Source organism: Salvia miltiorrhiza, chromosome 5 (genome assembly GCF_028751815.1).
Source record: "Salvia miltiorrhiza cultivar Shanhuang (shh) chromosome 5, IMPLAD_Smil_shh, whole genome shotgun sequence".
In the NCBI taxonomy this organism is placed as follows: Eukaryota; Viridiplantae; Streptophyta; class Magnoliopsida; order Lamiales; family Lamiaceae; genus Salvia; species Salvia miltiorrhiza.
In genome coordinates, this window is record NC_080391.1 from 28524281 (window position 1) to 28541323 (window position 17043).

At 38.2% G+C, this 17043-nt stretch overlaps 2 protein-coding genes across 2 annotated transcripts in view; both read right to left on the bottom strand.

The window, feature by feature from the left end:
• LOC131025745 (uncharacterized) overlaps positions 1-17043 on the bottom strand; it is a 774387-nt gene that overhangs the window by 401643 nt on the left and 355701 nt on the right. The window lies entirely within an intron of this gene.
• On the bottom strand, positions 933-16617 carry LOC131025751 (nuclear pore complex protein NUP98A-like). Its single transcript, XM_057955538.1, has 10 exons — positions 16535-16617; positions 16307-16384; positions 3630-3698; positions 3444-3504; positions 3023-3358; positions 2323-2404; positions 2153-2213; positions 1439-1560; positions 1238-1315; positions 933-1150 (listed from the first exon to the last, which is right to left on the bottom strand). The coding sequence occupies exons 1-9, from the start codon at positions 16615-16617 to the stop codon at positions 1239-1241; spliced, it is 969 nt and encodes a 322-aa protein (XP_057811521.1). The 3' UTR covers positions 933-1150; position 1238.

A 17043-nucleotide genomic window follows, 5' to 3' on the forward strand; every position in this document is an offset into this window, starting at 1 on the left:
AAAGAATGCACATATGCAACACTTTTTGTAAAGAATGCACATGAATGATGAAGGGCAGACTAATTGGGCAAGTTGCAACCTCAGTGGTCAATTAAGTGTTGCACAACTCACAAAGCACCACATAATCAACCACAACCTCAGTAGACTAAGGGCAACGTCACATAAAAAAATCATGGACACAACAACCATAAAAGGAGTGCATCACATAATCATTTAATGGACACTACAACCTCGCAGGAACCATAGAGAAACCAAGAAAATTTTTATACTTAAACTACAATCCACTAATCATCATTTCAGCCTCATTCAATCCAACTCCAACATAACACATTAATCCAACACATATCATATCATCACATATCAGTAGAGAGGGAAAGATCTAACCAAGTCAAAGTATTTGGGGAGTAAAATACTTGTTGGGAACTTAATGAAATATCCTATTCCTTGTTTTGATGATACCAAAATCAATAAGTTTCTTTTGTAATAAACTAGAACCACTACTAGAAAAATGCTCATAGATGACGTCTAAAAAGCGTCATCTATGTACATCCACAAGTGTCAAGAATAGACATGTCATCTATACCCTCTCAATAAGATGACACTTAAGAAGCGTCATCTATGCGCTCATAGATGACGCTTTTATAGTATAGATGACACTTAAGAAGCGTCATCTATGAACGTACAAATGACAAAAGTGTCATATTTATGATAAATACATGGCGCTTGTTGTTTTAATAGATGACGCTTTATAAGTGTCATCTATAACAACTATACATGACGCATTTTAACCGTCATGTATCCATACAATAGATGACGTTTTGTTGTTTTAGATGATAGTTTTTCACCGTCATCTATTATTTTTGAAATATAATTTTTTTTTTGAATTTCCTGTTTTAAATTTTGAAATACAGTAAATTGTAACATTCAACACATAATTTAAATCCTCAATAACATATCCATAATTAATTATCCAACATTAACAATCTTACATCCATATTATATAATACAATATCCTACAAGTTTGGATTTAATGTTTAAATCCACCCTAAACTAATACAAACAAAAAAAGTTCAAAATAGTAGCCGTTGGAACATCATATCCAAAAGTAACAAAGGTCTTCATAACCAATATTGTCCTTTCACTTGTCAATCTACAAAGCAAAGTAGTTTAAAGAGTTATATGCATTATTTAGATATTACAATAGAGAGATATAAATTTTATGGATTATTTGACAAACCTCATGGATCACACAAGGTATTACTACAAGAAGCTATAAAGCATTTACTCCTTTTCCCCTGCACCTGTCCAAGCAACACTTTTCTAAAAAATTAACCTTGATTTCGATTCAATCAACAATAAACTTCTTACAATAAAGGCACAAAGGTCCAAGTGAAGAATGAAAAACAGAAATCTTGAATATCATATTAGGTAGAAATACCATACTGAACAGAAGGGGAAGTCCCTGTGCGACCAATTGACACCTGAGGCATTGTAGGTAAAGTTCCAAAGGGATTTGTCATGGGAGCTGCTTGTGCAGCAACAGTACCTTGAGTGCCAGGCCTGTAAAATGAAAGTAAAGCAACTCATATCACCGCACAGGAGGAAGAAAGGAGGAGATTCAGGTCAGGCCACGCTAAAGATGGCTTAAAAGAGACTTCTATGATACTAAAACCCTCCAATACAATTTCAAGCTCATAAAAAGATTAAAGAGAAATCCATTATGTCTTCAAACCACAAATATAAAGTAAGACGGAATTTTGAGGTGGTCAAGGTATAATAGGGCTAGGTCATGGGACATAGTTATTCCCATGACATGATTGAGAATTAAGACAACCAGAACCAAAGCGACATTCTAATTTTGTAATAACTACACCAACTGACCAAAGTGTAAGCCTAATTGTAGACAGAGTGGTACATTGGATAGGTAATAGGCAATAAAAGAGCACATAGCTCAGAATTTAATTGCAGTTTCAACCAGATTTACCCATGAACAAACCTCAGTAACGACTAACAAAAAAGAGCATGGACGATGAATAACAGGGCTACCATAACTAAGGGGAATAAAAAAAAGATCGACCATGCAAATTATGAATCCAATAATTTCATCACAATAGAGTGTAAGATCAGAAAAGTGAAGAAACAAGTGACATACACTTGTCCAAAAGCAGTATTGCTAAACATGCCAGGGGTGCCACCAAAGCCACTTGGAGCAGCTGCAAATACAAGATAATTAATAACTGCCAGGGATGCTGCATTATAAGCTACAGAGAGAGAGCACTAGCAAATGACATTAACTGAAAATTCTCAACAATAATGATTCACCTGCTTGTGACTGGCCAAAATTGCTAAAGTTGAAACCCCCAGGAGCTGACTGTGCCGATTGAAATGGAGTAGAAAGTGAAGGCTTCAGAGAAATGAAAGGAAGAGATATTACAATTGAGGGGGAAAAAAGCAACACAGAAATAATGAAATATAAATTTCTGGATATCATGAAAAACAATCTCTTGCAGAAGATAGCAACAAGAAAACTCTATAATTCAGCATATATTTATTTATTTAGTAGTCAGGTTTCAGATTGATGCTGATCATTCCACACATGAATATCACAATGTATCATTTATACATGGTGGAGGACTCCACTGTAATTTATGGGTTCTCAAATTTCCATATGCTTACTTAAGAGTCAGAGAAATGATAATTACATCCACAGGGTAATTGTAAGGTCCTTATTAGACATTCATATCAAAATCCTACAACCCAACTGAGTATCTAAATATTTTTTCGTCCCCACCAGTCAAAATAGTGAATTCATTTCCTTCTAAAACATCTTGGTTGGATAAGAGATCTGTGCACAGATAGACACTTCAATTGCCTTTCTTATGAAGCATAATACATGATGCCATGATGAGATCAACTATCGTCCTATTCATAATGAATACACTATTTCAAAAGGCATTGACTAAGTTTGTTCAAGTATATAACGATAAGCAGGAACAAGAAGAGAAGTTCATGAAGAACTCACAGTTGTTTGACCAAATCCCAAGGCGCCGGTGCTGCTTAGAAGCGATGAACTGCTGGAAAACAAATTGCCACCAAAACCCGTAGAGGGTGTAGAAAACAAATTTGACTGACCATAACCTGATGCACTTTGACCAAATGCAGATGTATGTCCAAAAGGTGAACTAGTCTGTGCAAGCGTAGGTGTCGTTGACTGGAATAATGGGGAAGACTGAGTGTTACCAAACCCCAAGCCAGTACCAAATGTAGATGCAGTCCCCTGTGAAATGGCCCTCGCCAGAGAAACAAGATACACAAAGTAGTCATTCCGATTCCAAGAATAGCAAAAGGAAACACCAAACTACTTTTAGAATTCTTAAATTTAGAACCAGAAAACTTAAGTCTATCCAGTATCCAAAGATGTGAAGTTAAAAGAAATTGATCACTAGTCTAAAGTTCTTAAAGTTCATGTGATGCAAAACTGTGTTTGTAGTCATAATACTAAACCTAAATATCATATTCATTAAGAGAAGCAATTTGAAAATGTTTATCACCACAATGTACTAGATAACTAATGGATGCTTGAATAAATAGCATAATAGAAAATGCAAAATTATGATTGACTAACTTACAGCTTCAAATTACTCAAACTTCCAAGGTTTTCTGGCAGATTTCCTTCAAGTAGATTATCTTCCAAAATCCTACATTTCAAATAACAGCAAATAATTGATATTAAAAAACTTTCTAGAGTAGCAATGTCTCCAATTTCAGCTGAGATCTCTGGAATAGAGGATCTGGAATAGAGGAGTATTATCAGTCTTCTTTGTTCAGTATACAACTATGGCGGTGTGCGAGAGAGACTAAATTTCGAAACCACAAAGTAAAAATGATGAGTACCTGAAGATGGAGGCAGCTGATCCTCTGAAGGCGGTTCTGACGGAGAATTGGTAGCGCAGCAACGGTCGAAGAAGCGAGAATTGCGTTTGAGGAAGGGAAACGAACGGTGGAGATTGATTGAGAAGGTGGAAGTGAGCAGAAACTTATCGGGTGGTTTGTTGTGGTAGCTGAGCAATAGTGTGTCGGAGGCAGCAGAATGAGAGAAGCTCCGGCCGTGAATGTTGCTCCAGAGTCGTCGTCAAAAGGCGGCGGTTGAAATCGCGTCGTCGGAGGTGCGACGGTGATCGAAATCGCGCTGTTGGAGGCGGAGATTCTAATGCGGCGGAGATTCAATTGCCGAGATGGAGACGGTCGGAGATTGAAACGCGGCGGTGGTCACAATGGAGGAGGATTGGGCGGCGGTCACAATGCGGCAGAGATTGAAATGCGGCGGCGGTTTTTGTTGAGGACGAAGGGTATTTGGCTGAGGACAAAGGGTTTTGCTTTTGCTCATGGGTTCAAACCCTTTTAGAAGCTTTTTATTTCTTTTTATTTCCTCTTGTAGCTATACACTAATACACATATTTTATTCTTTTAATTTTATAAAAGTATTTCATTATAATTTCTATATTATTTCCTTTTGTAGCTATACACATATTTTATTCTTTTAATTTTATAAAAAATATTTCATCATAATTTCAATAATAAAAATTGACTATATCAAAATGTAAATAGTTTAATCAATAATAATAAAATTATTAGAAACACTACTTAAAAATAACTATATAAAATTTTAAATATTAATATCAATAATAATTTTTTCTTTCCTTTTGTATCTAATATACAAATATTTTATTCTTTTAATTTTATAAAAATATTTCATCATAATTTCAATTATAAAAATTGACTATATCAAAATTTAAATAGTTTAATCAATAATAATAAAATTATTAGAAACACTACTTTAAAAAAACTATATAAAATTTTAATATTAATATCAATAATAATTAATTAATGGTGTTGTAAATAAAGGATTCAAATGTTAAAAAAATAAAATATAAAAATAAAATTAAAAATAAATTAAAATAAATTTTTGAAGAAGACTATCATAGATGACGCTGTTCATAAAGTGTCATCTATTTTAACTCAAAAACAAGCACATAGATGACACTTTTCATAAAACGTCATCTATATTAATTCAGAAACACGCACATAGATGACGCTTTTATAGAGCGTCATCTATGACGCTTTTATAGAGCGTCATCTATGTTATGTATACATGACACTTATGCATGACGCTTCTTGTACAAGCGTCATCTATTTCAATCTTGACACTTCATATATGACGCTTTTTTTACAAAGTGTCATCTAAACTAAAAACAAGCTCATAGATGATGCTTTTTAGAGAAAAGCGTCATCTATTTAGTGTCATCTATGTGCATTTTTCTAGTAGTGAACTGCTCGAACTCAAGTGTTAGAGTTCTTTTTCTAGTTTAACATGCTGTTCTGAAGACTGAAGACTGAAGAACGAAGGACTGAAGACTGAAGTTACCGACTGAAGCAATAGTCGAAGAATCAGTTTTGAACTGATTACTTAATACGTGCCACGTGGAATCAGCGGACTAATACTAAAGTCAAGTATCAGTTAAACATTCTTCATCGGACTGAACCTCCAACGTTAAAAGGAAGCTACATACTCGAGAAGTACAGCCGCATTAAATGCAGAGATCTCAGGATCGTCCTTTCTCTGCAGAGGACACTCCTCTTTGGTGATTACCTTTTCAGAGATGTCGCATCTCCTGCTCTTCAAGATAGCCGTTCTCACCAAACAAGGAACCTCGAAGATTGAAGCCTCAGCGCAAGTTCGAATTACTCTCTAACGAAAGAAATCTTGAAGACCTTCTCCGCCAACGGATCTATTCAAGACTTCTCCTATAAATAGCGCTCGAGGATCACTTCAATCTTCACCGATTCAACAACATAAGCTGAAACTCTGCCAAAATTATTTCTCAGCCAAAACTCAGACTCTCCAAAGTTTAAATCGAAGAAGAGAATCCCAAAGCCAAAAATCAGTCACTGCTGATTACATAAATTCTCTTAGACCGTAGGCAAACCTTGTTTACCCAATCAAACTAACTACAAAGAACTTGTTCTTTGAAGTTTAGTTGGCAAGTTTTCAAACCTCCCTTCAACCGAGTGAATCGAGTGTTTGAGTTGTAAAGGAGTTCAGGAAGGTACTCTGTCTCCGTGAGATCCTAGTGACCAGAGCGTGCTAGGAGTGAGAAATCCAACAAGGTGTGTTGGTACTGAAGATTGGATCTTCAGTTTTTTCGGTTATGTGCACCTGCAAGTACACGTTCAGGTTTGCTATGCACCCATAAGCACGAGCATCGGTTTGCAGTGCACCCGTAAGCACTTGCAGAGTGAAGTTGTTGGTTTGATCAACCGACCGTGGATGTAGGAAGTGTTTTCCGAACCACGTAAAAATCTTTGTGTTATTTACAGCTTTCAGTACTTACGCTCTTAATTGTGTTCTTCCTCTTGTAAACTGAAAACTGATTAATTGCAAAGAGAAACTTAAAACTAACAACGTGCTCAACTCACAGGCTATTACGAAACAAAAGTTTTCCGCTGCGTGTGTTATCAGTCTGACCGATCTATCATCTGATAGTCAGTAAGATTTATAACATCTCTGTTTATCAAACTCGACTGAAGCTTTACGTGCATCTGTTAAGTTCTTTTGACTTAACTGATAGCTTCTTACTGAAGAGTATTCAGTATCAGTCGTCAACCCTGTTTTGGTTAAAACTCTTTTCGGTAAACAAGTGTCTGAGTTTGTGTTCAAAGTTTCGTTTTGATTTCTGTGTTGAGATTTCGAAAAATAGCCTATAGGTGTATTCTCCCCCCTCCCATACACCTATTCGAGACCCTCCGGACCTAACAATTGGTATCAGAGCAGGTTGTTCGCAAGAACAATTCTGTTTTGATTAGGTTCTAATTGAACTAGATCATTTTTCTCAAAGGTCTCGAAAAACCTTTCTCTTTCAAAAAGTGCTTGCTGTTTGTCTTATCTGTTGTTATCTGTTCTATATTTTTATGTGGAGACTAACCACAACAGAGTATCCTCTCTATCTATGTTTAGTATTGAAAAATACGACATATGGAAGTTTCGGCTTGAAAGCTTCCTCACCGCCCAGCATTGCCGAATGTGGGAAGTCATCACTCATGGACCCATCATCATCACTGAAATTGTCAAAAGAGTTCTAGGGATCCATTCGATGATGTCCAGATCAAGCAAAAGGCAGACTTCACCACAGAAGAAAGGAAACAGGATGAGCTTGATAACCTTGCCAAAAGCATCATCTCCGGTATAGTTCCAGACAAGCACGTCACCAAGATCATCAAGTGTAAAACTGCAAAGGAGATGTGGGACATTCTTGAAGGAATGTGCATCGGATCCGAGGAGATAAAGGAGAACAAAACTGCAAAGGAGATGTCAGAAATTAGTCTCATTTCTCATGCTCAAGAATGAATCTGTCGACGAGATGGAACTCAGATTCAACCAGATCCTGAACGAAGTTCAATCCATCTCGAAGGACAAGTACACTCAACGAGAAATTAACCTGAAGATTCTTCGAGAACTTTCGCGAGGAGATTGGCAGATCTACTCAGTAGCTCATCAGAACAAGCCAGGATTCAGTCGCCTCCCGACAAACAAGTTTTTCTCTGATCTCTTGGCAAATGAGTTCGACATTCAGAGAAATCATGGAACCAAGAGGGCTGGAGGATCAGATGAAGATGGTCCATCAACCTCAAAAGGAGAAGCACTGAAAGCTTCAGCAAAAGAAAGCAAGAAGCAGACAAAGGAACCAGCGGAACTCAAGCCCGAAGACTTCTTCAGTCAATATGCTTTGTTGATTGAAAGATTCAACAAGATGGAGTCTAAATTCCGCAAGTACAGGAAGTTCCACAAGCAGCACTACAAAGGAAAATAAAGAGAAAGCAGATCCAGATATTCCACTGACAGAAGCGGAGAAAGAAAGTCAGCCGCTTTCGACTTAAAAGATGTGGAATACTTTGGATGCAAGAAAAAAGAGTACTTTTTATTTGAATGCCCTGAACTGACGCAGTCTGAGCGCAAGGAGCTGAAAGCTAAGAAAGATCGCAAATACGCGAAGAATAAAGCAATGGTTGCTGACGATGCAGGATCTTCCGAAGAAGCATCAGAATCATCCGACTTCAACTCTACCAGCTCAGATGATGAGAGCCAAGCCCTGATGGCCAATGAAATCGAAAGCGTGGCCGACAACAGCTACGACAATGGAATGAACGGCTCAGAGGTAAACTCTCACTCAAAAACTCCTTATACTGATAACTCCCTGGTGTTTTCAGGAGATCGCTCAGAATTTGGAGAAAGCTCAGCCGATGAAACTGACGAGTACGATCAGCTCATGACTGATCACTGTCAGTTAAGGAAAATGTTCGAAGATCTCCTCAAGCAGAATCAAAAAATGGAAAAGGAGATCAATGATGAACGAGTCAAGAATTAGACAATCATCTACTTTCCGGATGAAACGTGTCTTGACCAACTGATCATGGAAAACAGTAGACTGGAAGATAAGCTCAGAGTTTCTACTTCAGAGTGTGATAGAGCATCTCATGAAATCAAGAGGCTCAATCACAAACTGGAAGAAACAGTCAAGGACTGCATGATGAAGTCTCCCATGATGACCAACTATCCTTCAAAAGGCCTTGTTGAAAGCATCAGGGGAAAGGTCACTCCAACTGATAAAAGAAAGAACATCATGATCGAAGAAGTTGCTGACACTTCTGGAAACACCACTTTAGAATAATCATGAGATCATGATATGGAAGAAGTTCGGAAACGCAAATTGATGGCAAGAACAAATGTTCCTCCTCCTCAAAGTTACAGATGAGCCAAGGAAGCCCCCAACCAAATCATCCTTCTAAGAAGAATGGAAAGCAGATTTCAGTCAAAAATAGGGCAAGAAACATCAGGACTCAAGCAGAATCTTCCTCACCAGTCCAGGGGGAAGAACAACAACATTAGTCAAAAACTGAAACCAGTTCAGTTCCAAAGAAAACAACATCCATGGAGACAAAGCTATGATAAGTCCAGACGAGCCAAACAGCAATCACGACAGCATGCAACTGGACATCATATGACTCATGTTCCACAACATCAGTCAAGTCTCCATCAATCAAGAATGACACAAGTATCTCAAAGGAGATACTCTGTAGAGCAAAGAAGACCTCAACAACTCACCAGACAAAGATTCTACAAGAGTGAGGTTCTCAAAAGGAAAGCTCAACAGAAGATTGCTCATGTGCCAACTGAAGCACCGACTACTTCAGTCAGACAACCGGCAAAGCGCAAGAGATTAACACCAAGACCAGTTCTGAAGCAGATATGGATTTCAAAAGGAACACGAGCTAACAATGAAGGACCCAAACATTGATTGCGTACCTAAATTAACTCTTCCTTGCAGGTCAAAAATAGGAAACACAAAAAGAAGAAAGAAGTTAAAGCCTCAATCAGAACATGGTACCTGGATAACGGCTGTTCGAAGCACATGACGGGCTACAAAGAATATCTAACTCAATATGTAGAGAAAGCTGGATCAAAAATTACATTCGGAGACAACTCAATCGGAGAAACAAAAGGTTATGGTGTACTCGACATGGGTAACGCCAGTATCAGTAATGTTAGCTATGTTTCTGGACTAAAACATAATTTGTTATCTGTGAGTCAATTTTGTGACAGCGGATTCGCAGTGAAGATCAATGTACAACCTCGTCTTCAATATCAACCAGAACTGCATCAACGAAGATAAGAATTTCAGCTGTTTCTTATCATCTACAGAGCCCAAGGACGTTGAAGAAGCTCTGAAGTCCACTCAATGGGTCATCGCAATGCAAGAAGAACTCAATGAATTCAATCAAAATTCAGTTTGGGAACTTGTGGATCGACCAGACGATGCAAAAGTGATTGGTTTGAAATAGATTTTCAAAAACAAGAAAGACGAAGAAGGAAATGTTGTGAGAAACAAAGCAAGGCTAGTAGCAAAAGGATACAGTTAAGAAGAAGGAATCGACTACGATAAGACTTTTGCACCAGTTGCCAGATTGGAAGCAGTCAGGCTCTTCTTAGCCTTTGCCGCTCACAAAGGATTCAAGGTACACCAAATGGATGTGAAGTGCGCATTTCTCAATGGAGTGCTCACCGATGAAGTCTATGTGGAACAACCTCCAGGCTTTGAGGTTGCAGGACCTGAAAAGGTGTACAAGCTGAAGAAAACACTATATGGTTTGAAACAAACACCAAAAGCATGGTATGATACCTCTGTCTGAGTATCTTGTTGAACAAGGGTTCAAGAAAGGATCAGTGGACAGAACCTTGTTCACTCTCAAAGAAGGAGAAGATCTCCTACTTGTTCAGATTTATGTCGATAACATAATCTTCGGATCCAAATCTGAACGCATGTGCAATAAGTTTGCTGATATCATGACTAACAAGTTTCAGATGTCCATGATGGGAGAAATGAATTTCTTTCTTGGATTACAAGTCAAGCAGACCAGCGAAGGAATACTGATCAACCAGTTAAAGTACGCCAAGGAACTGATCGCCAAGTTCGGTATCCAGCCCATGAAATCAGTCAAGATTCCAATGAACACAAATTGGAAAGTAGATCCAGGATCAGAAGGAAAATCTGTATCGTCAACCAAATACAGAGAAATCATTGGGTCATTGCTGTATTTGACTGCTAGCAGACCAGATATCGCGTATGCAGTCGGGGTTTGTGCAAGATATCAGTCAGATCCAAAGGAAGCTCATATGGATGCTGCAAAACGTATTTTGCGATATCTCAAAGGCACACCTAACTTAGGATTGTGGTACCCAGCTGACGATGACTTCAAGCTCACCGGATATTCAGACTCAGATTTTGCAGGATGCAAAATTGATCGCAAATCAACTTCGGGAACTTGTCAATTCCTAGGCAACAAGCTTATCTCATGGTTTTCAAAGAAGCAGACTTCAGTTGCCACCTCCACAACTGAAGCTGAATATGTTACTGCGGGAAGCTGCTGTTCGCAACTCCTATGGTTAGTCCAACAACTGAAGGACTATGGGATCGAAGAAAAAGAAGTCCCAATCTATTGCGACAGCTCCAGTGCTATTGCAATCTCACAGAATCCAGTTCATCACACCAGAGTCAAGCATATTGCTATTCGACATCACTTCATTCGTGATCACGTCGAAAAGAAGAATATCTCTATTGAATGGATTCCAACCGCTGTTCAGAGAGCAGACTTGCTGACCAAAACTCTTCCTGAAGAAAGGTTCAATGATCTGTGTGGAAGGATCGACCTCATCAACCCAGAAGAGTGATGTTTTGTTTGAAGTTCTCCTCAACAGTCACGATGACTAGTGGACAACCAACTGGTACTCTACAACTGCTGACGTCGAAAGCAATGATGACAAGTCTTCATCTGAAGAGAACTTATTATGATAAGTCATCCAGAATCAGTGGTATCGACTGACTACAATGATCAGTCGACCAGTATGTATCTTCAACTTACACTTTGAAAATCAGTTATTTCAGTTATGAGTCTTTTGTTTGTTTTGAAAAGATTTCTCTAACTGATCAGTGTGTTTCAAAATCTTTAACTGATTGTTGGAAAATGAAATATCCGTGAAGGACAAGTACTTTTAAGAAGATTTGATTTTGATTTAACTTGTCCTAATCTTTAATTTCCAACCTTTTGCCTATGGAATAAAATTTCTTGAGAATCTCATTGATTTGACAAAATGCAATGATCTTTCTCACCTTTTGAAGCTTTCGTCCCCTGCAGTGACGACGGACTTGAAATTTTCCTTCAAAAACATTTTAGGCACAGTTTTCGAAAAACTTTTTCATCTTCCTTCTTGGTAAAATTGTCTATTTATACCTTGATGTCTTAGTTTATTTTTCTGCATCAACTAACAACTCTCCACAGCCTTCACTGTGAGAAAATTTTCAAATCTTTCAAAAAGTTGCAGAGATAAATATTGTTCCGACAAAGGAGAAATCAATGACTGCGAAGTCATGGAGTGGGAGAATGACGCTCACATACTTGGTCTTCACCGGACCCTTCCACTGGATCTCAACGTCTCTCCGACGTCAAACTTGTCTCCACCCTCACTTATATCCAGCGACGCGAGTGTCTTCCATTCTCATGCCTGGTGCCAAGGAGCTTCAAAGCTTCCGGAGGTTATCAAGTTTATTTCAGATATCTTGTACACCTCCATGGCATGCAACAATAACGAGTTCTCTCTCGTTGTCAGCCGGCATCTTCAGCCGCACAAGGTCCTTCCTTCAAAGACCTCGTGCTGGCAAATCGACTGTGTTAGTCCTCACGACTGTCACTGATTCGATTTTTCCTTCTCATGCCCTTCTCCCGTACTCTCCCTCTTTCTCCACCCCCGTCACCTCTCTCTTCTTCTTAAGCCTCTCTTTCTTCCTCCAAGGCAGCCTTCTCCCTTTTCTAAGGTAGCCTCCTCCATCTCCCCCTCTCCCTTTAAGGTTTGTAAGCATAGCCGCATCTCATGAATATCTCCAAAATGCTATGCATACTTTTCTTTCCTTCACTTCTCCGTCTCCCTTCTCATCTCTCACCTCCCCACTGGCGTCTTCCTCTTCTGCATCTCTGGACTCATCCTTTTCTCAAGTCCTCTCACAAATGCTTGAGAATCGGAATTGAGTTCTATCCGATCATAGCTTCCATCACCAGCTCTCTTTTTGATGTTGCCATAAAGGGGGAAAGTAGGAAGTCAGAGAAAAACCTTCTCAAAGGTAGTTTCCTACATCTTCTCGAAAGACTGAAGATGGTAAAGCAAAAGGATCACCAGAAGTTGTAAGGATGACATTTCAGTAAAGACCTCAAGTCAACAGAAACTAAGTGTGAGTGGAACAAGTTTAGGAACATGAAGACTGAAGATGAAGATCAAGAAGTTCAAGGCGCAGACAAGCATATTGCTGGAGTCCATGGGTTTCCCATGTGTTTTCTTTGTTGTTTTTGCTCTCTTGTATGTCTTGCCCTGTACCTCGACTGATGTCTCATCAGTCTTTCTTTAATGAAAATAACTTCTTTTAATCTCAACCTGAAGACAATGACTTTTTGTCCAGGCTCTGATTAATGTTTTTCTGTCTTGTCCTTGTTCTGTTTCGAACTGTTGTGTTCTTTTTCTAAGTACAAGTTTTAGGTTCTATTATTAAGGGGGAATTGTATTCTCCCTGTTTTAGAACTTGTGCTCTGAGTTCAGTCTTTTTCTTGCTTAGAACTACTGTGTGGTTTTGGCATCATCAAAAAGGGGAAAATTGTTGGAACTTAATGAAATATCCTATTCCTTGTTTTGATGATACCAAAATCAATAGGTTTCTTTTGTAATAGACTAGAACTGCTTGAACTCAAGTGTTAGAGTTCTTTTTCTAGTTTAGCCTGCTGTTCTGAAGACTGAAGACTGAAGACTGAAGAACGAAGGACTGAAGACTGAAGACTGAAGTTGCCGACTGAAGCAACAGTCGAAGAATCAGTTTTGAACTGATTACTTAATGTGTGCCACGTGGAATCAGCGGACTGATACTAAAGTCAAGTATCAGTTAAACATTCTTCATCGGACTTGATCACTAATTTCTTAGCAACAAATACCGCAACTAACACGGTGCAATTGTAGCAAATAATCAGTAACCGAGTATCGTATCCACAGGGACTGACACAACGAATTAACTCTAGCTATCTCCTAAACAGACTATAACAGTAGACAGGCAAACGAATAAAAAGAAGGTTTGATTAACTTAAACTAAAACGTAAATAACAATAAATCAAAACACGTAGGAAAAATCAAATATTAAAAGACAACTGATTCTAGGGTAGTAAATTCATTAACTAAATCTACGTAATTAATCTATTAATCATATGTACCAATTTAATCCAGTTATGATGAGAGATCACTTAATTAATCAATTACTCTCGCTAGAGCAGCAACGATCGTAGATTAGTAAATTCTCTATCTTCGTTAGGTCTCAAGAAAATCTACTAACTCCCAATAGCTCCTAAGAATAGCTCCCTATGATCCACCTATCTCCGCTAGGTCTCAAGGTTAAAATCATATCATACATTCCTGAATCCGCTAAACAGTTATCTCCGCTAGGTCTCAAACCGAATAGCTAAACATGCAAACTATTGATCAGATAATTCACAAGAAATTAAGCACCAGGAATTATGAATCATAAATTGGAAGGCACAAAGGTATTAACAAATAAATTACATAAATTCAATCAACTATTTACAAACCCTAGAATCAGCTAAAGGAAACTAGCTAGACATAGCAAAATAAAACATCAACATAATTAAAAATAACGCAATTGCAAAAACTGAAATATATAAAAATCGAATAAAAACTGAAGTAGCGGCTTGAATCTTCAATCTTGATCCAAGCCTTGAAAACTGGAAAACAATAAAATTCTAAAGCTAGAAAACTGAAAATATGAATGCTAGGGTTTTTTCGGGTTCTGGGTCCTTTCAATAGGTCAAAAGAAGACCTATTTATAGATTTCAGATTTCCTTCGGATCACCATGGAAGTTACCATGCAAAGTAGAATTCTAAAGGTAATAGAATTGTGTGAAATAAGGCAACTCTCCAGCTTGATGCGCGCTCCGGAAAATACTCCTACTCTTGCCGAATTCGCAGCTCTCGCCAGAGGAACGGATGCTATGATTTATTGATATCAATTTGCCCTCCAACTTATGATTCATGATTCCTGGTGCTTATTTTCTTGTGAATTATCTGATCAATGATTTACATGTATAGCTGTTCAGTTTGAGTTTTGAATGTGATAATTGTTCAGCCGATTCAGGAATGCATGATATAGTGTAAGCCTTGAGTCTTGAATGCGATAAGTGAAGCTATAGGAAGCTATTCTTTATGTGCTATTTGGAGTTAATTTATTCCTTGGAGTCTTGAATGCGAAAAGGGGTTAATTAATCTACTTTCATAGGTGTTCGTTAGAGAAGCTTGTGAATAGTTCTGTGATCTCTCATCAGGGTTGGATTAAAATTGGTAATTGAATCAATAGGTTGAATGCATGTAGTTAATTAGTAAAAGTACATCCCTAAGGTCAGAGTCTTTTAATATTTGATTTACTTATCATTGTTTTTCTGATGTTTAGATTTTTTATTAAGTTTAGTATTTGATTCACCGTCTTATTTGCTTTGCCTGTCTACTGTGAGTGTCTGTTTAGGGAATAGCTAAAGTAATTTCGGTTTTACAGTCTCTGTGGATACGATACTCGATTGCTTATTATTTGCTACAATTGCATGTGTTAGTTGCAGTTTTTGTTGCTAAGAAATTAGTGATCATGCACCCGGCAGCACACGGTTCGGTTTGCAGTGCACCTGTTAAGCACTTGCGGAGTGGATTGTTGGTCTGATCAACCAATCGTGGATGTAGGAAAAGGTTTTTTCGATCCACGTAAAAGTCTCTGTGTTGTTTACAGCTTTCAGTTTTACATTCTTACTTGTGTTATTTCATTTGATAAAACTGAATACTGACTAACTGCAAAGAGAAACCTTAACCAACAACTTGCTCCACCGAGGCTATTTCGAAACTAAGTTTAATTTCCACTGCGTATGATATCAGTCTGACTGATCTATCTTTCGATAGTCAGGAAGAGTGTTATCATCTCTGTTTTAGCAAACACGACTGAAGCCCTTACTTGCATCAGTTAAGTTCCAGCAACTTAACTGATAACTCTTTACTGAAGAGCTTTCAGTATCAGTCGTCAACCCTGTTTGGTCAAAACTGATTTCAGTAAAACAGGCGTCTTTGTTTGCTTGTAAAGTTTCGTTTTGATCTCTGACTGAGATCCTTCTGATTGAGGTCGGTAGATTGATTCAAAAATAGCCTATAGGTGTATTCCCCCCCCATACACCTATTCGAGACCCTCAGGACCTAACAATTGGTATCAGAGCAGGTTGTTCGCAAGAACTATCTGTATCTCACTTGGTTCTAATTGAACTAGATCCTATTGAGGGAATTGTTGTCTTTGATCAATATTTTTTTAAATTTACTCTTGAGTCAGCTTGCTCCGTGTTCGTTTCCTGTTTCCTGTGTGCTTCTCCCTGCTTTCTCTAACAATGTACAGGAACAAGAAAGACTCCTCCAGCGATTATGTTCATACATATTTTCGAGGAATCAGCGGACTTGAGATGGGTTCATTGGATTCTGATGAAGAAGAAAGATTCATCTTTCCAGAAGAAAACCAGAGTCCAACCCACTCACAATCAGAAGGAACGAGCAAATATGATCAAACACAACTAGAGTATCAACACCTAAGAATGAGATTTGAAAATCTCCTTAGGGAGCACAAACAGATCATCAAAGAGACTGATCTTGTGCAAGATGCTCGAAGGATCGTCATGCGCCACTTCATTACAGATGAAGACGAATCTGACAAAAGAAATGTACAGGAGCGCAGACTGGTCAACAGACTGAAACTTCTTCAGTCTTAGAAACAAGAACTTCTACAACGTCTCAAGGAAGCAGAGACAGAATTCAAAATGGCGTCAGAAGTTTTTGAAGGAGTGATTCATGAGGAACACTTCAGCACAGAAGAAAGATGGAACGTGAAAGGAACGTGCAGCAACAGCCAATGGACCTGAATTCAAAGGAGAATCAGTCATAAGACTCAGGGGGAACTTACACTTCAAACATCGATGTAACTAGTGATAATTACTGTGTAAGCTTCTCTCAACGATTTCACTTATAACTATGACTGCTTCTCTTTACTTTATTTTTTTTTTCTCGGCTGAATTGTGCTTTGTATGACGTGACACTTTATTTACTCTCTTTATTCTTTTTAATTAACACGTGCACACTTATTTTAAAATGGTTGACACACGATCACACGATCCTGCCCTTTTTACTAACAAGCGGAGTGATCCACGTGTCACGATTCTATTTGCACGGATTTCAAACGTTCATTGAAACCGCCTCATGCACGATCTCTCACATTCTCTTCAAAAATGTTTCATCTTCGACTAAAGATTTACTCGATCTCAGAGAAATCTTTTGTGCAAAAACTCCTTGAGTGTATCTTTCTCTGCAAG